This window comes from Chiloscyllium punctatum, chromosome 15 (genome assembly GCF_047496795.1).
Source record: "Chiloscyllium punctatum isolate Juve2018m chromosome 15, sChiPun1.3, whole genome shotgun sequence".
Lineage (NCBI taxonomy): Eukaryota > Metazoa > Chordata > Chondrichthyes > Orectolobiformes > Hemiscylliidae > Chiloscyllium > Chiloscyllium punctatum.
This window is the reverse complement of record NC_092753.1, coordinates 52,142,671-52,168,333: the sequence shown is the minus strand read 5'-3', so window position 1 is coordinate 52,168,333 and position 25,663 is coordinate 52,142,671. Positions and strand designations below refer to the sequence as shown.

General features: G+C 41.1%; 1 protein-coding gene across 4 annotated transcripts in view; it reads right to left on the bottom strand.

Moving 5' to 3' along the window:
• Positions 1-25,663, bottom strand: part of LOC140486245 (cyclic AMP receptor-like protein A) — a 218,439-nt gene that overhangs the window by 141,864 nt on the left and 50,912 nt on the right. For all 4 annotated transcript variants that reach the window (XM_072585121.1, XM_072585124.1, XM_072585122.1 and 1 more), the window contains one exon: positions 2,217-2,273. In XM_072585121.1, the coding sequence (XP_072441222.1) occupies positions 2,217-2,273 (57 nt within the window). The remainder of the gene's footprint in view (positions 1-2,216; positions 2,274-25,663) is intronic.

The following is a 25,663-nucleotide window of genomic DNA, read 5'->3' as shown; positions in this document are numbered from 1 at the left end:
AACTTTGACAAATAATCTATTTAAAATGATTACAATGAGGGTTTGTCATAATATGGGGCCTCCAAACTGTTTTTACATATAGTAGTATAGGATTGGATACAGAATCCAATACAGAATGAAGGAAACAGACTCTTCATTCCAACGTATCTGCACCGACTAACTATCCTAAATTAATCTAGTCCCATTTGCCAGCATTTGGCCCATATCCCTCTAAACCCTTTCTATTCATATATCCATCAAAATGCGTTTTAAATGCTGTAATTGTATCAGCCTCCAGCACTTCCTCTGGCAGCTTATTCCATATATGCACCACCCTCTGCGTGGAAATGTTGCCCCTTAGGTCTCTTTTAAATCTTTCCCCTCTCCCCTTAAACCCCTATGCCCTCTAGTTATGGAGTCCACTACCTTGAAGAAAAGACCTTGGCTATTCACCCCATCCATGCCCCTTGTAATTTTATAAAACTTCAATAAGGTCATCCCTCAGCCTCTCATGCTCCCCTTTCAAGTGTCACAACATCCTTCCTATAGCAGAGAGACCAGATTTGATCGCAGTATTCAAAAGGGTCCTAAACAATGTCCTGTAAAGCCACAATGTGACATCCCAACTCATATACTCAATGCACTGATCAGTAAAGACAAGCAAGTCAAACGCCTTCTTCACTATCCTGTCCACCTGCGACTCCATTTTCAAGGAATTATGAACCTGTGCTCCAAAGTAATTTTGTTCAGCAACACTCCCCAGGACCTTACCATTAAGGTATATAAGTTCTGCCCTGATTTGCCTTTCCAAAATGCAGCACCTCACATTTATTTAAATTAAACTCCACCTGCCATTCCTTGGCCCACCAGTCCATCTGATCAAGGTCTCGTTGTACTCTGAGGTAATCTTCTTTGCTATCCACTACACTGCTAATATTGGTGTCATCTGCAAATTTACCAACTATACCTCCTATGGTTCACATACAATCATTTATATAATTGACAAAAAACAGTGGACCCAGCACTGATCCTTGTAGCACACCGCTGATCACAGGACTCCAGTCTGAAAAGCAATCCTCCACCACCACCCTCGGTCTCCTACCTTCGAGCCAGTTCTGTATTCAAATAGCTAGTTCTTCCTGTATTCTACGTGATCTAACCTTGCTAACCAGTCTACCATGTGGAACTTTGTCAAATGCCTTACTGAAGTCCATATAGATCACCTCCACTGCTCTGTCTTCATCAATTCTCTTTGTTACTTCTTCAAAAAACTCAATTAAGTCAGTGAGACACAATTTCCCATGTACAAAGTCATGTTGACTATCCCTAATCAGTCCTTGTCTTTCCAAATGCATGTAAATCCTGTCCCTCAGGATTCCCTCCAACAACTTGCCCACCACTGAAGTCAGGCTCATCGGTCTATAGTTCCCTGGCTTTTCCTTACCACTTTCCTAAAACAGTGGCACCATGTTAGCCAACCTCCAGTCTTCCGGCACCTCATCTGTGACTATCGATGATACAAATATCTCAACAAGCAGCCCTGCAAGCACAATGGCTAAGCATTGTTGCCTCACAGCGCCAGGGACCCAGGTTCAATTCCCGCCTCAGGTGACTGCCTGTGTGAAGTTTGCACATTCTCCCCGTGTCTGCATGGATTTCCTCCAGGTGCTCTGGTTTCCTCCCATAATCCAAAGATGTGCAGGTTAGGTGAACTGGCCAAGCTAAATTGCCCATAGTGTTCAAGGATGTGTAGGTTGGGTGCATTAACCAGGGGTAAATATAGGGTAGGGGAATGGGTCTGGGTGGGTTGCTCTTCAAGGGGTCAGTGTGAACTTGTTAGGCCGAAGGGCCTGTTTCCACACTGTAGGGAATCTAATTCTAAATTCTATTCCAGTCCCATGTTCCCAACCATGCCCTGAGTTCATCTGCCTTACCTGTTATGCCTCTTACATTGATCTAAGTTACCTTCTAGCATTATTAACCAGAAATATGTCAGCAGCAATCATTTATATTAAGTAATTTTGGTTTAAAGAATACAGTTAAAGGATACAATACTAAAACATTACTTACATGTTTCTGTAAAATGCACAATGGGAAGTAAGCAAGTGGTCATGCAACTGATTTTATCATAATGCACTAGAACAAAAACATTTAATTATAGAACTATGAATTCAGAAAATTTTAGAATAAATACAATCTAACAAACGTGTGTGATCTGTGTGTTTTCATCCACTTACCATGAGATAGGCAATACTGTCAAACAATGCAGCCACAGTAAGGCTCAAGATCATCTTCTGTTGGGAGAGACAGACCAGAACATTAGGGAATGCATTATCCCATTAAACTATTAGAGTCTTCCTTTAATTCTTTCTAAAGTCAACTGATGCTAGAAATCCCTTTCGCGCTGTACCTGCTGAAGCAAGTTTTATACATCCTTAAAACATGTCACAATGATTCCCAGGGATTTTCTAGAGCTTTTTTTTCCCATTTAGTAAGCATCCATTGTGAAAAGAAAATGCCCATTTTATGTTGGGAAGTCTTGCACGACCAGCGGCAACATATCACAATAAATTCTCTTCTCAATTACACATACAAAACCAGGCTGTAACTCCACACCAGCCGCCCCAGCCCCAACCCCACCCCCTAATACACATGAAAGCTGGACAGGAGATGCAACCAAACCTTGTTCTTGCCCACTTTATTTTGATTAGCTGAACATTGAAATGCTGACTAGTTCAACAGAATTCAAATTAGATACGTACACCCTCCATACCACCTGACTGACATAAAAAGCAGCCCAAGATTCTCAACAAAATCAACAGTTGAGAATGAATGAAACCCTGGAGTGGTTCAATGTAGCAATCTAATGCTGAGAGTTCAGATAATGGTTAGAAATTACTCACACTTAGTTTCTGTTGGTTGATGACATCATCTAAGTATCTCTGATTGCATTACTACATTGCAATCACTATTCATTATTCTCTACCCAACTGCCTTCTGAACACAGTATAAATTATATTAAAAGTCATTTGGCTGCTTTTCTCCCTCCTAATGTTATTTGGGATTTCTTTTGTCAAGGCAAGAGGAAATGCAATATTTTATATTCACACGATCAAACATGCCTCAAAGTCAGCCCGTTTCCAACTAAAGCATAGTACAGCTACTAGCTATAAACAGGACCAAATCGACGAATATGATTTATTGCTGAAAAAGACACATTTTGTTAAATCATTTCATCTTCTACTCATCAATTGATAGGAATACTAATGTAAAGGGGAACAATATTTTACATGAGTGAGGTAATGACTGATAACAATTCAGCCATAGCACACAGTATGTCAAAGCCAGACTTCGACATTCTTGTCAATTGTTCTGATGAATGCAAGATTTGACTGTTGTGTATAGCTAAAAAAAAGGACTGGTTCTGTATGACCAAACCATGATTAATCATAAACCATTATGGTTTAGTTCTGATGTGATCCAGACCCTAAGTTTTAGCTAAAGGAGCAATCCTAAGGCAATTTCCCATGGGTCAATATTTCTGGGATTTTCCACAAACGTTGCTCCATTAGAAACAGAATTTAATTAACATGCATAGCTTGAGATCAGGAATAACCAACCTACCATGTTAAGACATTATTGATCACTTGGAAAATACATTATATATTGATAGAGTATGGTACGATTGTGTTTCAACTAGAAATCTAATAGAATTGATTAATGCATGTTACAAACAAAACTTCCCATTTTCACAACATGTGCAATGATATTTCTGAATCCCATTAATGTAACTCCATATACATAGAGATCACACAGGCTCTACATATTAGCACTTTATGATCCAAAAATACAAACTCTTCTCTCCTGCACCAGCTCCTCAGCCTCTCATTTCCTCTCACTAGTTTGTAGCACTGGGAGTAATCCAGATATTACTGCCCTCGAGGACCTCCTTTTTAAATTCCTGCCTAACTTCCTATTGTTTCCCTTCAGAAGGTCATCCTTTACCCTTTCTATTTCGTTAGTTCCAATGTGTACAATGGCCTCCTGCTGGTCCCTCTCCCCTTTGAGAATATTCTGTACTCTATCAGAGGTATCATTTATCCTGGCACCAGAGAGGCAATAGACCATTCCAATTTCTTGCTGTCAACTGCAGAAACGTCTGTCTGTTCCTCTGACTAGGAGAGGCCCCTGTCACAATCGAATGCCTGGAACCTGACATCTCCCTCAGTACATTAGAACCAGTGTCAGTGCGAGAAACCTGGCTGTTTGTGCTACATCCCCTGACAGTCCATTACCCCCTACATTTTCCAAATCAACATACTTGTTTGAGTTGGGAATAGCCACAGGAAACTCCTGTCTACCCCTCCTACTTTTCTTGGAGGTAACCTATCTACCTGACAGTATGTATGGTTTTCTTTCCTTCCTATAACTGCCATCCATTACACCCCCTAGCTCCTGTAAATTCCTCATTGCCCCTAACTGCTGCCCAAACTGATCCACGCAATCTGATAGGATTCGCAACCACACACTTACTGCAGACGTAACCATCAGTAACATGGAAATTCTCCTTAACCTCCCACATCTGACAGGAAGAGCACATCACTCTACCAAAGGCCATCTTTGCACCTCAACAATCTACAGAAAATAGCACAGTCTTACTGCTCTATAAAAAAACACCAGTTCAGCCTAACTTAGTACCTATGTTTTTTATTTTTACATTTTAATCAAGAGACAAATCTCAATAATGTATATAACCAAAAAGAACTCACTCTACCCACTGTTAAAAAAGACTGCAAGGTTACACTTAAAAACCATGCATTTATCTGCTCCTGTGCTGTGAGCTCTCCCACACAGGTTCTTCCAAGGTCAGCTGTGAATTTCACTGTTGGCTAATTTTTTCTTAGACGCACTTGGATGTCCAGAAATACTTGAACTCAAACAGCAAAGGCAGTAGCTGTGCAGATTCACTGCTGTGTCAGAGAGCAATGTAGGTTTCTTTTACTGACCATGTGGTCTCTACCTTTGTTCTCTTCCTCCTTTGTAAAGTGCCATTGTTTTAATCTTTTTTCCCAAAGTTCCAAAACAATGAATCAGCATATAAAATAGTAATTACTGATCCTGGAATTTGAGGCAATCACCTCCACAACCTAATATGCCTCAAAAATAAAAAGGAGCAGCTCTTACAGCTACAATTTTTTTCCCGTCCTCTATTTTGGATTACCCAGAATCCTGTTGTAGAATTCCTCAGATTTAAAATGATGTGTTATTTATTAGAAGAAAACTAGTTTTATGACCATACAAAAAGAGACAGTGCGGAAACAGATCAGTCTGAGACTGGTACAGCTGGGAAAAGAAACAAGTCAACCAGCCATGGTAGGCAGAAACAAAACAGAGAACAAAATAAATTAAACTGCATTTATTTTAATACAAGAGGCCTAACAGTAAAGGCCAGTGAGCTCAGGGCATGGTTGTGAACATGGGACTGGGATATCATAGCAATTATAGGAGGTGTGCCTCAGGGATGGACAGGATTGGCACTTCATGTTCCAGGATACAAATGTTATTGGAAGGATGGAAAGGAGGGCAAGAGAGGAGGGAGAGTGGGGTTTTTGGTAAGTGATAACATTATTGCTATACTTAGGGAAGATATTCCTGGAAATACAGCCAGGGACGTTATTTGGGTGGAACTGAGAAATAAGAAAAGGATGATTACCTCATTCGCACTGTACTATAGACCCCTAATAGTCAGCAGGACATTTGTAAGGAGATCTCAGTTATTTGTAAGAGTAATAGGGTTGTAATGTCAGAGTATTTTAACTTTCCAAACATAGACTGGGACTACCACAATGTTAAGGGTTTAGATGGGGAGGAAATTGTTAAGTGTGGACAAGAAAATTTTCTGATTCAGTATGTACCGACTAGGGAAGGTGCAAAACTTGGGAAATAAGGCAGAGCAAGTGACTGAATGTCAGTGGGGGAGCTCTTTGGGGCCAGCGATCGTAATTCTATTATTTTTAAAATAGTGATGGAAAAGGATAGACAAGGTCTAAAAATTAAAGTTCTAAATTGGAGGAAGGCCAATTTTGATGGTTTTAGACAGAGCTTTCAAAAGTCGATTGGAAGCTGATGTTTGCAGATAAAGGGACGGTTGGAAAATGGCAAGCCTTAATAAATGAGATAATGAGAGCCCAGAGACAGAATGTTCCTGTTAGAGTGAAAGTCAAGGCTGGTAGTTGTAGGGAATGCTGGATGACAAGAAAAATTGAGCTGTTGGTGAAAAAAAAAGGAAGCATATGTCAGGTATAGGAGAAAGTGAGGACTGCAGATGCTGGAGATCAGAGCTGAAAATGTGTTGCTGGAAAAGCGCAGCAGGTCAGGCAGCATCCAAGGAGCAGGAGAATCGACGTTTCGGGCACGAGCCCTTCTTCAGGTTCCTGAAGAAGGGCTCATGCCCGAAACGTCGATTCTCCTGCTCCTTGGATGCTGCCTGACCTGCTTCGCTTTTCCAGCAACACATTTTCAGCTATGTCAGGTATAGATAGGAAAGATTGAATGAATCCCTAGAAAAGTATAAAGGCAGTAGGAGTACACTTAAGAGAGAAATGAGGAGGGCAAAAAAGGCACACGAGATAGCTTTGGCAAATAACATTAAGGAGAATTTAAAGAGATTTTATAAATACATTAAGGACAAAAAGGTGACTAGGGAGATAATAAGACCCCTCAAAGATCAGCAAGGCAGCCGTTATGTGAAATGACAGGAGATGGGGAAAGATGCTGAACGAGTATTTTGCATCAGTGTTGGCTGTGGAGAAGGACATGGAAGATACAGAATGTGGAGAAATAGATAGCGACATCTTGAAAAATATCCATATTATTGAGGAGATGATGCTGGATGTCTTAAAACACACAAAGGTGAATAAATCCCCAAGGCCTGATCAGGCGTACCCCAGCACTCTGGGGGAAGCTAGGGAAGTGATTGCTGGGCCCCTTGCTGAGATATGTGTGAATCATTGATAGTCACAGGTGATGTGCCGGAAGACTGAAGGTTGACTAATGTGGTGTCACTATTTCAGAAAGGTGGTAAGGACAAGCCAGGGAACTGTAGAGCAGTAAGACTGACCTCAGTGGTAGGCAAGTTGTCGGAGGGAATCCTGAAGGACAGGATTTACATGTATTTGGAAAGGCAAAGACTGATTAGGGATAGTCAACATGGCTTTGTGCGTGGGAAATCATGTCTCACAACTTGACTGTGCTTTTTGAAGAAGTAACAAAGAGGATTGATGAGGGCAGAGTAGTGAATATGATCTGTATGGATTTTAGTAAGGCATTTGACAAGGTTTCTCATGGGAGACTGGTTAGCAAGGTTAGATCACATGGAATACAGGGAGAACTAGCCATTTGGATACAGAACTGGCTCAAAGGTAGAAGACAGAGGGTGGTGGTAGTTGCTTTTCAGACTGGAGGTCTGTGACCAGCGGAGTGCCACAAGGATCGGTGCTGGATCCACTGCTTTTCGTCATTTATATAAATGATTTTGATGTGAACATAGGAGGTATAATTAGTAAATTTGCAGATGACACCAATATTAGCTATGTAGTGGACATCATAGAAGGTTACCTCAGCGTACAACAGGACCTTGGTCAGATGGGCCAATGGACCAAGGAGTGGCAGATGGAGTTTAATTTAGATAAATATGAGGTGCTGCATTTTGGAAAGGCAAATTAGGGCAGAACTTATACACTTAAGGGTGAGGTCCTGGGGAATGTTGCTGAACAAAGAGACCTTGGAGTGCAGTTTCATAATTCCTTGAAAGTGGAGTTGCAGGTAGATAGGATAGTGAAGGCGGTGTTTGGGATGCTTTCCTTTATTGGTCAGAGTATTGAGTATAGGAGTTGGGAGCTCATGTTGCAGCTGTACAAAACATTGATTGGCCACATTTAGAATATTGTGCGCAATTCTGATCTCCCTGCTAAAGGAAAGAGGTTATGAAACTTGAAAAGATTCAAAAAAGATTTACAAGGATGTTGCCAGGGTTGCAAGATTTGAGCTATAGGGAGAGGCTGAATAGGCTAGGGCTGTTTTCCCTGGAGCATCAGAGGCTGAGAGGAGACCTTATAGAGGTTTACAAAATTATGAGGAGCATGGATAGGGTAAATAGACAAAGTCTTTTCCCTGGTTTAGGGGACTCCAGAACTAGAGGGAAGAGGTTTAGGGTGAGAGGGGAATGATATATAAGGGACCTAAGGGGCAACATTTTCACGCAAAGGGTGGTACATGTATCAAATGAACTGCTAGAGGAAGTGGTGGAGGTTGGTACAACTACAACATGTAAAAGGCACCTGGATGGCTATATGAATAGAGGGATATGGGCCAAGGGCTGACAAATGGGACTAGATTAATTTAGGATATCTAGTCAGCACAGACGAGTTGGACTCTTTGACTTGATTGTCCAACTGTTCTTATGCCACTTCTTTCAAAGAGCATGAAGTGTACTGCAGGAAAGTGAAACTTGTGTAGGCAGCAGTGAATTATTGGCAGTGTGGACTCAATGGGCGAAGTGATCATCCTGTATTGTATGATTCTATGATTCCAATCTAAATGGTTGCATTCTCCTGCTTTCCCCATGAATAGCTTTGTTATTTTCACCTTTTAAGTAGATGTCCTGTTACCTTTTGAATCTGATTCTACCACACATCTGGTAGTGTATTCGAGATCACAGCAGCTTCCTTTGAAGAACAAAATCACACATTTTGAGCCTGCATTCTCTGATTATTTACCTTTCTTCTCATGGAAGCTTTTCTCCCAATTTATTCCATCAGGACATCACACTTTTTTCATCATGAACAAACTCCATTTAGCTCTTTTAAATTAAAAATTTAATTTGTTTTTAAATTTACATTTACATTTGCATTAACTGGATCTTATTCCTGCCAATCATAGAGAATGCAGATTTTTTTTCTCTGGCATAGGAAATAAGTTTCATAACAGACAATGCACGCAGACTATATTTTTCAAAATTGAGTTGGAGTTCAACTGAACAGCCAGGTATTAAAATATATGGTTGGTGTAGTTAAATCCTGTTCTGGGGTAATTAAAATCACTGATGATTGTACTTAATTGTACATTTTTCTGTTTGGGTATAAAGGGCCTTTTTGATGGTCAAAAATGTGACTATTTTTCAGAAATGATATTAAGTTCCATTTAAAAGGCATCTGGATGGGTACATGAATAGGAAGGGTTTAGAGGGATATGGGTCAAGTGCTGGCAAATGGGACTAGGTCAGATTGCGATGTCTGGTCGGCACAGATGAGTTGGACTGAAGAGTCTGTTTCTGTGCTGTAGGATTCTGATTCTATAAAACATTCCGTAATTCTCAATAACTATACCTCCATCAAAAATTCCTGAATCTCTCTCCTCTAAGGAGAGCTATGCGGTACTGCCTTTTCATAACTGAAGCCACTCACCTTGTTACCTTTCCAATGAATCTCCTTTGCACCATTTTGTGGAGTAGTGCTTTTGAAATCACCTCTTGCAAATACCAATCCTCTATATTGCTCAATATTAAATAATTCAACAATTTTCATCAACTGTACAGATCAGTTTTGTATTTGAGAAATTATCAGAGCAGAAATGAATAGTGCTGGTCACTGGCTGAGATGTGAACAGCGAATCAATTAACTGCGTAATCCTTCCTTCCGACTGTACTGTGTTTCTCTAGCCCATTTAATTTCAAGCCAAAGCTGTCACTGAGCTGCACCAAATAAGCACTAAGTAGCATTCCGCTGACAAAAGTGCTGGTTGTGGGCTGGAAATGACTGAAACAAAAACAAATCACTAAGCACTGCTCAATTCAGTCCTAAATCGGTTCCCTTTAACCTTGAGGCTATGCCCTCTTGTCCTGGCTTCACCTGCCAGTGGAAACATCCTCTCTACTTCTATCTTATCTATTCCCTTCATAATTTTATACGTTTGTATAATATCCCCCCTCATTCTTATGAATTTCAGTGAATATAATCCTAATCTACTCAGTCTCTCCTGATAAGCCAACCCCCTCGACTCTGGAATCAACCCAGTGGACCTCCTCTGCACCCCCTCCTGTGCTAGTGCATCCTTTCTCAAGTAGGGAGAGCAAAACTGCACGCAGTACTCCAGGTGTGGCCTCACCAGCACCTAGTACAGCTGCAACATAACCTTCCTGCTTTTAAACTCAATCCCTTTAGCAATGAAGGACAAATTTCATTTGCTTTCCTAATTACTAGTTGTACCTGCAGACCAACCTTCTGTGATTCATGCACAAGTTCACCCAGGTCCCTCTGCATAGCAGCATGCCACAACTTTTTACCATTCAAATAATAAGCGACTAAGAGGGAAATGGGCCAAGTGCTGGCAAATGGGACAAAATTAGGTTACGATATCTGATCACCATGGACGAGTTGGATTGAAGGGTCTGTTTCCGTGCTGTACATTTCTATAACTATGATTATGACATTAAAAAGTGGAACATTTAAGCAATCGATTGATCAGCTGTTTAAAGCACCAATGTTTCCTGAGCACTACCACTCAATATGACAGTAAACATTTAGAATTATTGCAATGACAAAAGGTCATTCAACCAAATCATTACCAACACCACTGACCTCTATCTTCTCAGCTGCTGCCTGACCTGCTAAAAATTTCGAGCAACATCTGTTTAAATTTAGATTTCTAGCATGTGCAGTATTTTGTTACTTGACCTCCACTTTCAATTGGCTACTTGCTGTAACTAAATTCCAATGTAACCTTTTTTTCAAAATTATCACTTTATTCACAAAATTTGTAAAAGTACAATGCAAATAATTCTCATGTGAAAATTACAGATTTTATAACAAAACTCAACTTGTCTTCATTCATCATGTTGCATTCTTAGGTGTCTCAACACAATTATAATAGTCTTAATAACTTACAATATATATTGCGTGTTAGGCATATTGCACAAAGGAAAAACCTTTTAAATGGACGACTTTAGAAAGTGCACCAGAAATAAATCTTTCTTCCTGGACCATGTTCCACCCTGAGGTATCTCATTACAATTTCAATGCTCTTGATGCTCACAAAGCACCAATCTTGAATAGGTCTACAGCCCGAGGGGTTCTACAGTTTCCAACCTCTTGGTACGGTATGGCTGCGGCGTTTGCAATGATTGCCCCAGGCTTTATTGCATCCCTCAGCACATAGTCCTGGACCTTGTAATGTGCCAGTCTGCAGGGCAACTCTTTATGCTGGAAACAAACATCAAAAGATCAAAGTGCACTTTTCAACTATGGTCCTTTAGGTCAGAATTTGTCTCGGTGTGCACACCTGAGAATAGACCATAGACCGCACAGTCCCGTGTCATGAAGCTGCTCAAATAAAGCCTTGACGAGAAACCACTGCATCCCTCTTCAGACATTTTTTGCAAAGACACATTCCATAAGGAGATGGAGAACAGAGAACAAAACCACCATGAGGGTAACTGCAGAGGAGCTAAGACTCTGGGCATGTAGAAAGAATCTGTCAGAAAGGACCTTTCTCACTGCCAGCCAGGTTATATCTCGGTGCTTATTTGCAAATTCTGGTGATGAAATATTCTACCAAGTCTGTTCGGGAACAAACCTACAGGATCTACCCTCTCCTTTTCCTGCAGGGTCTTTAGGACGTTATGTAGTGACCACTACATGATGGACTTGTATTCCCTGGTGTTTCTCTGGACAGACATGTCCATGTACAACACTGCCATAGGACTGACAAACCACTAGATCCATCCTTTACAACAATGGAGATAGATAGGGCACAGGGACACTTAGTTTTTGCAAAATGGGTTTATATGTACAACTTGGTACAACCACCACAAAGGTGGCCATTAGGATAAAGGAGGTGTTGGCTATGAGTTTTTCCCTGCATTATGTCCCTGCAAAAACAGTCTGTTTTCAACTCCAAATGCAGTGGAAGACTGCTTGGGTCATTGCTGAAGTGCAGGATTGAGGAATGGGCTATATATGTTCCATATACAGCAACACTGAGAGCACCTTGCACCTAACAACCAGGTTCTTATCCACAAGGGAAAGATAGCAAGTTGCTCCCCGTTTTATTTTAGCATGAGTACTTGATTCTTCCAGTTTCAGTGCATGCCCTGACCCTCCACACAATATCCCCATGACCTATGGGTAATCTGACCTGACAGTGAAGTCTAAAAGGATCAGAAAGGCCAGCTCTCTAAGAGCATGGCCTCATGCTTGCCATGATTTACTTTGGATCTCGAGACCCATTCAAAATGGTCACAGATGCTTATCAGACTGCATGTTGAGCAGAAGATTTTCCATGTACAAGGAGACTCTGACCAAACTACGTGCTGCGGTATTACCCTTTTTATTTTTCTTCACAGAATCCCTACGGTGTGGAAGTGGCCATTCGAGACCCAATGAGTCCACATGGATTTGCCGAAGAGCATCTCATCCAGACCCACGCATCCCTCGACACAATGGAGAATTTAGCATGGCCAGTCCACCTAACCCGCACATCGCTGGACTGTGGGAGGAAACCAAAGCACCCAGAGGAAACCCACACAGACATGGGAGAATTTCAAACTCCACACAGACAGTTGCCCTGAAAGTGAAAGTGAACCTAGGTCCCTTGTGAGGCAGCAGTGCTAACCACTGAGCCGCCTCTTCATTCCTGACGGACTTGAAGAAGGGTTCTGTGCAACACACAACAGGAGAAAGGGAGTGAGTGGCCGGTAAGAGTCCCAATTCCCACCCTTTGATTGAAAGTGCTCTCCTGACGTTTGTGTAAACCATTCTCAATTAAACTATATGGACATTAGGGGAATTAAATTGAACCCAGCCAGCTGCACAAATCGCAAAATGAACAAACAGCCAAATGTTCACTCACCTGGTCTTCTTTCTACAGAACAATATTTCAAACTCTTTTGGAGATTAATTTCAATTTTATTTAGTGTGAAATTAAAATTCAGTGGGAAACAAAAATTCACATTGTGTGAAATTAGCTGCCAATTTGTCTCAAGTCCATTTTAGGCTATATTTTTCACAAACTAATCTCACCCTCAAAGACATTTGTAAGAAAATATTTTCCAAATGTCTGTTGTAAAGTCATATTGCGCTGTACAGGACATTGGTTAGGCCACTTTTGGAATATTGTATGCAATTCTGGACTCCCTATCGGAAAGATGTTGCAAAACTTGAAAGGGTTCAAAAACAATTGACAAGGATGTTGCCAGGGTTTGAGCTATGGGGAGAGGCTGAACAGGCTGGGGCTGTTTTCCCTGGAGCATCGGAGGCTGAGGTGTGACCTTATAGAGGTTTATAAAATCATGAGGGGCATGGACAGGGTAAATAGACAAGGTCTTTTTCCCTGGGGTGGGGGAGTTCAGAACTAGAGGGCATGGGTTTAAGGTGAGAGGGGAACAATTTAAAAGGGACCTAAGGGGAAACGTTTTCACACAGAGGTTAGTACATGTATGGAATGAGCTGCCAGAGGAAGTGGTGAAGGCTGATACAATTACAACACTTAAAAGGCATCTGGATGGGTAAATGAATTGGAATGGTTTAAGAGGTATATGGGCCAAGTACTGGTAAATGGGCCTGGATTAGGTTAGGATACCTGGTCAGCATCGACAAGTTGGCCCGAACAGTCTGCTTCCGTACTGTACATCTCTATGACTCTACTAGCTACGTTAGAGGAGACATAACTATAATCCTCAAAGTCTTTAATGCAGAGATTGGGATCTTGCAAGTCACTTTAATGCTACTTGGATTTCCTGAAAGCATTTGCACAATAACATTTGAAAAGGCAATTTGTCAAAAGTGAGAGTTTATTGTGCATTGCTTGTTATATCAGCACAGACAGAAGATTGGTTGGTTGGAAGAAAACAAAGTATATGCATAAACTGATGATCTTCTCGTTGGCAGGATGCAATGCGTGGAGTCCCACAGGAGTCTGTGCTGGGCCTTCAGCTTCTTACAATTTATGTCAATAACTTAGGTCAGGAGAGCAACGACATGGTAGGTAATTTTGTAGGTGATACCTGCATTGAGATCCTACCAAGATAGGTAGGACAGCATGTTGCAAAGGGGATGCAGACAAATATAGGATATGTTGTGTCAGTGGGTCAAAATTTCCTGGATAGAACATAACATTATAATATGTGATGTTTGTCACTTTGGCAGGAAAACTAACAAAAAGAGTATTATTTACACAGAGAACAACTGCAGGATTCTGAAATGCAAAGGAATTGGATGATCTAGTGCACGAATCAAATAAAGTTAGTATACAGGTACAGCAAATAATCAAGGTTATTTGAACAATATCCTTTATTACAAGAGGAATGTAACATAAAAATAAGGATGTTATGTTTCACTTATACAGAATACTGTTGAGACAACACCTGAAATACTGTGTTCAGATTTGGTCTGCTTATTTCAAAAGTAAAGTAACCATAGCCCGACAGCGCCATAGAACTGCTCTCATTAGAGAGAGGACTGATGGTAATTTAACTTGAGGGCCACCACACTTCAGTCAACGGGCAAGATTAAGAATACGGGTCCTTGATGGTAATCAACTGGTGTGGGAATTGAACTCGCACTATTAGGGTCACTCTGCAGCATAAATCAATTGTCCAGCCACCTAAGCTAACATGGTTAGTTCTTTAGGGAAGGGAATCTGCCATCCCTACCTAGCCTGGCCTATATGCAACTCTAGAACCACAGCAAGATGGGTGCCCTTTAAATCATTCTCTGGGCAATTAGGTGTGAATAAAAAATTGACCGTGCCAGTGATGGCCACATACTCTGAATAAAACCAAAATGGTAGCCAGGTCATCAAATATTATTAAGGAGAAGACATATTTTTGCTGGCAGGGATATCAAAAGTATAATGGAGGTAGATGGCAAAATGGAATTCAAAACACAAACATATCAGCCATATTCTTAATTAATGACACAGCAGCCTAGAGGGATGAATGGCCTACTCTGGTCCTAATTCTTAGGATAGTGTGCACTTTCATGGGGAGTAAATTTCCGTTTTTGTTTTTGAGCTAAGCAGTGTTACATGGATGTACATCCAGAGCAAACATTGCAAGAACAAAGATCTTACGAATTTGACGCCATTGGTTCCGGAAAGCACAGAAAAAAAAAGCTACACAGAAATCTCAATGTAAAGTCAGATGGCAAACCCTCCCACCCCAACAAATTACCGCTCAAACAAAGTGTATTGACAGATATACTGGTCCAAGTCTTTGCTGATGTTTCACTTTAATCAGAATTCTGGGAGAACAGGAGGACAGCATGGGCTGTCCCACTATTTCTACTTCAAGGGGAAGTTGTAGGCTCCTCCAGATTGCAGGCAAAGTCAAACTCATGGCTAATCACTCTACAAGTCAGATGATTTGACCTATCATAGTAACACAAATCACATTTATGTTGGAAGAACTATTAATGGCTCATCTTGTGTCAAACATTCCCTACATATGACACTAAATAGATTCAACAAATTAGAACAATACAAGGCTGAAACTGTGGGAAGCTTATAAATGTGTTGCTGGAAAAGCGCAGCAGGTCAGGCAGCATCAAAGGATCAGGAGAATTGACGTTTCGGGCATAAGCCCTTCTTCAGAAACTGTGGGAACTCTGGATGTGTGGTGAAGCTTGTGTGCAACAACCAACTTCAACATTTTTAATAAAAAAGATGTTTCAAGTCCAGTGTCACATTTTTTTCTAAATTATTAACAGGATATGGGCATTGATGGCCAGGCTGGCATTTATTGTGCATCCCTAATTGCCTAGAGGGCAGTCAAGAATCAACAACATTACTGTGGGTCTGGAGTTGATTTGAAATATTGTGGTCACATGTACCTATGTACAGTGAAAAGCTTTGTTTTGCGAACAGTACAGGCACATCATAGCAAATAAGGACAGACAGATCATAGACAGAGCAAGGCATACAGTTTACAACTGTTTAGGAGGTGCACAAACCAAGATCAGCATTAGCAAGATCAACATTTTTTGAAGTTAAAGAGTCCATTCAGCAACCTAATAACAGCCTGGATGAGGGAGTAGAAGGATGGGTTTGTAAATTTGCGGATGACACTAAGGTTGGTGGAGTTGTGGATAGTGCCAAAGGATATTGCAGGTTACAGAGGTACATAGATAAGCTGCAGGGCTGGGCTGAGAGATGGCAAATGGAGTTTAATGTGGAAAAGTGTGAGATGATTCACTTTGGAAGGGGCAACAGGAATAAAGAGTACTGGGCCAATGGTAAGATTCTTGGCATTGTAAATAAGCAGAGAGACCTCTTCAGCCACGTCCTGAAGCATTCTCAGCTACCTTCCCCCAACCCCACCTCCCTCCCAATGATCTCTCAGACCCCCAGCCCACAGGCATCATTCCTGATGAAGGGTTATGCCCGAAACATCGATTCTATTGCTCCTCGGATGCTGTCTGACCTGCTGTGCTTTTCCAGCATCATACTCTCAATCCCAAGAGATTTTGGGGTCCATGTACATAGATCCCTGAAAGTTGCCACTCAGGTTGATAGGGTCATTAAGAAGGCATACGGTGTGTCAGCTTTTATTGGTAGAGGGTCTGAGTTTCGGAGCCACAAAGTCATGTTGCAGCTGTAAAAAATTCTGGAGCAGCCGCACTTGGTGTACTACGCACAGTTTGGGCCACCACATTATAGGAAGGATGTGGAAGCTTTGGAAAGGGTTCAGAGGTGATTTACTTGGATGTTGCCTGGTATGCAGGGAAGGTCTTATGAGGAAAGGCTCGGAAAGATGTTGTGAAACTTGAAAGGGTTCAGAAAAGATTTACAAGGATGTTGCCAGGGTTGGAGGATTTGAACTATAGGGAGAGGCTGAACAGGCTGGGGCTAGTTTCCCTGGAGCGTCGGAGGCTGAGGGGTGACCTCATACAAGTTTACAAAATCATGAGGGACATGGATAGGATAAATAGACAAAGTCTTTTCCCTGGGTTGGGGGAGTCCAAAACTAGAGGGCATAGGTTTAGGGTGAGAGGGGAAAGATATAAAAGAGACCTACGGGGCAACTTTTTCACACAGAGGGTGGTATGTGTATGGAATGAGCTACCAGAGGATGGTACAACTGCAACATTTAAAAGGTATTTGGATGGGTATATGAATAGGAAGGGTTTGGAGGGATGTGGGTTGGGTGCTGGCGGTTGGGACTTGACTGGGTTGGGATATCTGGTCGGCATGGACGGGTTGGACTGAAGGGTCTGTTTCCATGCTGTACATCTCTATGACTTGAGGCTGTTTTCGTTCAAGGGAAGAAAATTGAGAGGTGACTTAATTGAGACATATCAGATAATCAAAGGGTTAGATGGAGTCGACAGTGAGAATCTTTTTCCTCGGATGGTGATGGCTAGTGCTAGGGGGGATAGCTTTAAATTCAGGGGTGATAGATATAGGACAGATGTCAGAGGTAGTTTCTTTACTCAGAGAATAGTAGGGGCACGTAATGCTCTGCCTGCAACAGTAGTAGACTCGCCAACCTTAAGGGCATTTAAATGGTCATTGGATAAACATATGGATGAAAATGGAATAGTGTAATATAGATAGGCTTCAGACCGGTTCCACAGGTCGGCGCAACATCGAAGGCCGAAGGGACTGTACTGCGCCGTTATATTCTCTATTCTATGGCAGGGAAGAAGGTATAGGTCAGACCAGGTAAGGATGTTCCCTAAAGGACATTAGTGAGCCAGACTGGATTTTCCAAACAAGCAATTTAAGGTCATCATCAGACTCTACATTCCAGATCTCTATTGATTTCAAATTCCACCATATGCCACAGTGTAGATTCCAACCCAGGTCACCCGAACATTAATAATCTAGCCTTTTAGCATTGTAAGCATTGTTGCCCCTAACAGGCTTAGATGTGGGTTCTGAAGTATTTACTAGACTGTTAAAAACATAGGCTCTTCCCTGTTTTGCAGATAACATAACTTCTTGTGGTTTCACGTGGTAAGGAATTACCTCTAAAGCTATTCATGATGTCACTTGTATATGTTTAAAATCCATCAATCTCAGTACAAAATGAGCATGGTTGTCGTAAAATGGCAAAAGGAAACAACTACAAAGGATACACTGAACGTAGGTCAGTAGGGAATATTTTATAAGAGTTCCAGCAAACTCTGAATCAATATTAAAAATAGTATCAACAGGTCTGCAACTATAAATCAGCTTGCTATTGCATCAAATTACTATGCTACATAATACACCTGCAGGCCAGTGATTTATGGGTGGCTGATTAACTCAAATTCCATTAGCTGCCTCCACCCCTAAGTAATTTTTATTAATATTTTGGGACTGCATATGACAATTCTGTCCACTTTACAATATTCAACTCAACAATCACCCTGTCTTCATAACTCTTGGACTCTTTAGGAGAGAGTTATTAAGCTGAGGTATAGAAAGAGATACGGAAAGATTTATAGAAAGAGGATGACAAAAATAAGTAACTGAGTTCCTGCTCATCACGTCCAAATACAGAGATGTGAGGGGAATGGATAGTATGAATAGCCAAGGTCCTTTTCCTAGGGTGGGGGAGTTCAAAACTAGAGGACATAGGTTTAGGATGAGAGAGGAAAGACTTAAAAAGGACCTGAGGGATAACTTTTGCATGCAGATGGTGGTATGTGTATAGAACGAGCTGACGTAGGAAGTGGTGGAGTGGGGTATAATTACAATATTTAAAAGATATCTGGATAAGTACATGAATAGGAAGGGTTTAGAGGGATATGGGCCTATTGCTGGCGCCTGAGATTTCTCATCAGCACAGATGAGTTGGACCGAAGGGGTTATTTCTGTGGCATATGACTCTACTGCCAATACTCCAAAGATAGTGTGCTATCTCCCTGTTGCATTAGGCCTGTGGTGTCTGGTGGAAGAGATCTAAACAATTTAAAAAATTAAATTGCATTTTTAAAAATCCAAAATTTGTTGAATTTTCTAATTAGTTGCATTACGATTTTGCAATTCTTGATGTGCTGATTAATCTGGTGGAGTGCATATGGAAACACAAAGTCGTTTCAGATTCTGAACACCAGGGCTCTTTGAGCCTTATATTATTGCAATGACCAGATTTACAAAAGGAACAATTGTAATGGCACTTAGCTAACAGCAATTACAATGAACATATTCATTGAGCACCAATGTTATTAATTTTTAGCAGGCCAGTAATCTGCACAGAGATTTATTCTTAATGGTTAAACTCGTGTATGAGCTTGGCAGCAAAGTAGTGACTTAAATTATATAAAATGGCTATAAAATCAGTCCAACTCAATTATTTCACCATTCAAACAATGTGGTAAAAAGTTATCTTTTGGAAGAATTAATTCTAACTTAAATTAATGTTTCAGGATAAAACCCCACAAAGGATATATTTGGCAATTTAATACAGTCAATTAAAGAACCACTATAAAGTTCACCATTCATTGGCAGATATTATAATAGGGCTTTTTGACACCCAGCGTCATCACCTATTACAGGCCACTAACCAGTAAGAAGAGAATACACCTTACCTCAAAATGTTTAAAGAGAATACCAAATGGAAAGCAGCCACATTTCGATTAGAAATTCAATTTTAAAACTTCAAACTGCACTTCACTTCTTGCAACTGTAGCTTGTCTGTGCCATGGGTAAACTAAATTCACTCAATGTTCTGATGAAAGGTCATAGATCTACAATGTTAACTTTGCTTTTTTGTCTACAGGTGCTCTGCCTGACTACCCAAGCATCCCCAGCATTTTCTATTTTCATTTTACTTGACCAATTTCATTAAAACACGAGCTGTAATGGAGTAGAAAGGACTCATGTATAGGTGGTATAATCCTAAAACATGGAGTTAGGACATTCAAGGTTGACGTCAGGAAACACTTATTCACAAAGGGTAGTGGTAATCTGGAATTCTCTCCCCAAGAATTCCCCAAAACGTTGAGGCCTGGCAAGGACTGCAGTGGTTCAAGGGGGCAATTCACTGCCAACTTCTCATGGGTAAGTAGGAATTGACAATAAATACTGGCCAAGCCAGTGACATCCACACCCCATGTGCAAATAAAAAACTGAAAATGTCCATAGTGAAACTGAACACCTTTTGCTGGGCCAGGACGTATCAGAGTTCGGAATCAAGTCAAGTGGATGGAATTATGATACAAATCATCAGTAAGTCAATTCAAGAACAAACTGACTTGAGGGGCTGGTAGCCATCACAGAAATGCAGGAAGCGAATGTTCTTCCATTTGATCAATTTGACCCTCAGCGGGGGAACGTGAGGCAATCAGAGCAGTGAGTCATCATGACACCAGGAACTCAGAACCATGCCTTGGGCTGTGTGATTGGATGATCTGTTGCCATACTTACAACTGAAAGATATTAGGAGCTAGAAGCTCAGCTGAACAATACTCATGAAAGAAAAAAACTCAGTACTTGCTTCTGAGACTGACTCACTCTGCCCTTTAAAATGGACTTTGTATAGTTTCACTTCTTCACAAATCATGCCATAACGAGTAGTTTACAATCAAACACTCCATGTAAAGTTAGACTCATCCAAAAATATGCAACAGGTAGCCTAAGTCATGCCCACGCCCTTTCATTCATTACTCCTGTACTGGCTGACCTATTTTGATTCTGGTCCTACAACACCTTGGTCTTAAATATTTTACCATTGTTTTCAATGGACTTGCCTCTCACCATCTCTGTAAATTCCTCCAGCATTGCAGCTCTCCAAATAATCTGTGCTCTTCCATTTCTGGATAATTCATGTCCTCGGTTTTCACTACCGTCCCGTTTTGGCAATCATACTCAAAATTGCCCACAGGATATTTTACTTCATTAAAGGCATTAGATAAATGTAAGATTTTGTTGTTGTAGGAAAATAATTTTTTCAAAGGGCTCAGTTAACAATGGCAGCATGCAAAAGCCATGGGGAGATGTTCAATTCCCATTCTTCTTCAACTGAATAGCAGCTTGGGCATTGAACAGAACTTCAATCCCAACATAATGTGAATAGCAGATTAGGAGAATCATGGACCTTTAAACCACAGAAATAAGCCTTATGTTTCTCCAGTGAGACAGCTTCTCTGATAATTACTTACCATTTTACCAAGATGCGGTAACAGGTTTAAACAAAAAAGTCATTATTTTTAACATATCCACTGCTTCATAGTTAGCTATCCGTCTCAATTCCAGGTATTACTATTTGTGACATAGAAAGGTTAAATTGATCTTTAAATTGAAAGGATGTAAAGGTATTGAAATATTTTCAGCTTTGTAATCACCTTTTCTTCGTCTCCTAAATAGTTGATTTTTATTCAGACATGGTCAACAACCTTTCTTCATGCATCAACCAAATCTTAGATGAGTCATAGAGTTGTACGGCACAGATACAGACCAACTTCTGAGCAAATCATCCACATCAACCAGATATTCCAAAACTAATCTAGTCCCACTTGCCAGTATTTGGCCCATATCTCTCTAAACCCTTCCTATTCATGTACCCATGCACATGTCTATTAAATGTTGTAATTGTACCAGCCTCCACCACTTCCTCTGGCAGCTCATTCCATACACGCACCACCCTATGCATGATTACCCTTTGCGTAGTTAGACTTTTAAAAAATTTAGCTGTTCCCTGCTGCATGCAATCCCAGTATAGTAAATGCAGACAATTCCCTGTTTCTGAGACTAGCTTTTTATTCCAGATGTTTAAATTTCAACATTTCAAAATCCCAGCAGTTGCCATGGTAGGATTTTAATCTATGTCCCTAGTGCATGAACCTGGAACTGTAGATTACTGACACCACCACCAGACCACTGCCTTCCTCGATGTTATTCCAGGAAAGATGGACAAAGACCACAACATGTTCAAAGACTTTGGAAAGGAAGGGAAAGCTGAAGATACAAGGACAGAGCACTTAAAACTTTTTTCTATTATAAAGCTGGTGACAGCAGATGTGAAGCAAAGCCAGCAGCATCTGAAGATAGAAATCAATTAACAATCTGAGCTAACATTGGAGCCAAGAAGAGAAACTGGACATATGGGATTAGATAGGAGTGGACAAGATGAGCTGAAAGAGTATGAGGGAAGATAGAAAGAAACAAGAGAAAGATTTGAATTCAAAACAAGGGCAACAGGAACCTAAGAGAAAGATTGATCAAGTGGATTAAGGGAAAGACAGAAGTGGCATTGATCAATGGCCCCTGTCTTTGTGACAAAGAAGTCAGGAGTTCCCTTGAGGTGAAGATGAGGAAGGCATGGTAAACCAAAATTTGAAGGAACAGACCATTTAATTTCATGACGTATCAAATTTATCAGCTTCACAGATATGCAGATGATCATAATATGTTAATAAAGCTTGTGTAAACAAGGTAAACTGTCCAGTGTGACTAGGGATGAAAAAAGGAATCCTTGCATACATTCATGAGAAATATGTGGATCTGCTTTCACTCACTAAAAAGCAAAAAAAATTTATATTTCATTTTACAAATGGCTTTGCTTGTTTTCATGATTATTTGAACCCAGGATCATATTTTTGAACAAGGTCAGGTTAAATTAATTACTTTTGTAACTTTTAGTCTTGCAAAACGACTAAAATTCCTGTGACAGTTTTATAACAAACAATCCTGGCAACAATTCAGCCTAGAAGTTATGTTATTCTTTTATCCACATAGTCAAAAGTCACACAACACCAGTACAGTCCAACAGGTTTATTTGAAATCACAATCTTTCGGCACATAGCCCCTTCGACAGGTGAAAGAGAAGCACACGGACACAGAGTTTATAGGCAGCGAGATCAAACTATTTTTCATCATTTATATAAATGATTTGGATATGTGCATAAGAGGTATAGTTAATAAGTTTGCAGATTACACCAAAATTGGAGGTATAGTGGACAGCAAAGAAGGTTACCTCAGAGTATGACGGGATCTTTATTAGATGGGCCAATGGGCTGAGAAGTGGGAGATGGAGTTTAACTTAGATAAATGCGAGGTGCTGCATTTTGGGAAAGCAAATCTTAGCAGTCCTAGGGAGTGTTGCTGAACAAAGAGACCTTGGAGTGCAGGTTCATAGCTCCTTGAAAGTGGAGTCGCAGGTAGATAGAATAGTGAAGAAGACATATGGTATGCTCTCCTTTATTGGTCAGAGTATCGAGTACAGGAATTGGGACGTCATGTTTAGATTAGATTAAATTACTTACAGTGTGGAAACAGGCCCTTCGGCCCAACAAGTCCACACCGCCCTGCCGAAGCGCAACCCACCCATACCCCTACATTTACCCCTTACCTAACACTACGGGCAATTTAGCATGGCCAATTCACCTGACCTGCACATCTTTGTGACTGTGGGAGGAAACCGGAGCACCAGGAGGAAACCCACGCAGACACGGGGAGAATGTGCAAACTCCACACAGACAGTCGCCCAAGGCTGGAATCGAACCTGGGACCCTGGCGCTGTGAGGCAGCAGTGCTAACCACTGAGCCACCGTGCCACCGTGTTGCGGCTGTACAGGATATTGGTTAGGCCACGGTTGGAATATTGAGTGCAATTCTGGTCTCCTTCCTATCGGAAAGATGTTGTGAAACTTGAAAGGGTTCAGTAAAGATTTACAAGGATGATGACAGGGTTGGAGGATTTGAGCTGTAGGGAGAGGTTGAATAGGCTAAGACTGTTTTCCCTGGAGCGTTGGAGACTGTTTTCCCTGAAGTGTCGGAGGCTGAGGGGTGACCTTCTAGAGGTTTATAAAATTATGAGGGGCATGGATAGGATAAATAGACAAAGTCTTTTCCCTGGGACGGGGGAGTCCAGAACTAGAGGGCATAGGTTTAGGGTGAGAGGGGAAAAATATAAAAGAGAACCTAAGAGGCAACCTTTTCATGCAGAGGGTGGTACGTGTATGGAATGAGCTGCAAGAGGAAGTGGTGGAGGCTAGTACAATTGCAACATTTAAAAGGCATCTGGATGTGTATATGAATAGGAAGCGTTTGGAGGGATATTGGCCAGGTGCTGGAAGGTGGGACTAGATTGGGTTGGGATATCTGGTCAGCATGGACGGGTTGGACTGAAGGGCCTGTTTCCATGCTGCACATTTCTATGACTCTATGACTCTATGACTCTATGTGAATGCAGTGTTGAAAAGTAAGTCTCACCTGGTGATCAGAAGTGTTAGAATGTGTGAATAAAGTGTCGATAGCTGAATAACAAGCAACGGGATGACCTATAATCCGAGTAAATGAGGCAGAGAGAGAACTACAAAAAATTTTAAATAAAGTGGTGCCAAACCTTAAACAGACTATCGCTCGCAGCAAACTACCCAGCCTTCAGGACAACATCGATAACAGCACTACACAAACCTGCCGTGGCAGCCTCCATAAGAGAAATCAGGTCATCAACATGGATACTACCAGCACACACAGGAACACACCCACCATGTACATGGCAGATACTCATGAGACTCGGCCAATGTTGAGTACCTCATACACTGCAGGCAAGAATGCCCTGAAGCATGGTATATTGGTGAGACTATGCAGACACAACAACAATGGATGAATGGACACCATGCAACAAGCTCCAGACAGGAATGTTCCTTCCCAGTTGGGGAACACATCGGTGGTCAAGCTTCCGATCTATGGAGTAAGTGTCCTCCAAGGTGGCCTTCAAGATACATAACACAGACTTGGCGAGCTAGAAACTGATAACCAAATTCTGTACCCATAAATATGGCCTCAACCATGATCTTGGGTTCATGTCATGCTAAATGTAACCTCACCATACTGTACCGTATCTGTAAAATCTTCCTTACAGTCCTATTTTGACACCATCGCCTGGATAAATTATTATGATCTCTCTATCTTAATTAGTTTGTACGGTTTTGGATTACTTATTGGTTTGGTTAGACCTTCAGCATGCAACTTTATACCTTTCATGTAATTCCAGGCATTTTGTTTGTCTCTACACCACCTTATTTTCAATTGTTTGTCATTATCTCTCTGCCTCATTTAATTAGAGTTTAGGTCATATCTTTGCTTGGCACTCAGCTGGTGACACTTTACTCACATCGTCTGACACTTTTGATCACCAGCACAGACTTATTATTTGACATGCCACTCACGCTCCATTTAGATGATCTTTTGATCTCTCTGCCCTTAATCTCTCTCTGCCTATAAGTTCTGAGTCTGTGTGCTTCTCTCTCATTTGACCTGACAAAGGAGTTATGCTCTGAAAGTTTGTGATTTCAAATAAACCTGTTGGATTATAACCTGGTGTCATGTGACTTCTGACATTGTTCACCCCAGTCCAACACTGACACCTCCACATCATTTTATCCATATACTAATTGATGCATGCTTCCATCTTCACAGGTATACTTTAGTGTCAATTTTGGCAGTTCCATCCCACAATCCAGAGATATTTGCAACCCTCCAATTCTGGCCTCTAGACCATCCCAAATTATAGTTGCTTCATAATTGGTGGTTGTGCATTCTGCTGCCAATTCATCTGGGATCCCCTACTTAATTCTCTCACTTCACTCTCTCGTTCTTCATTTAAGAGGCTCCCTAATAGTCCAGTTCTTTGACTAAGCTTTTGAACATCATCTGAAATATCCCTTTGTACGGTCAGTGACAACCTTTACTTTCTCAC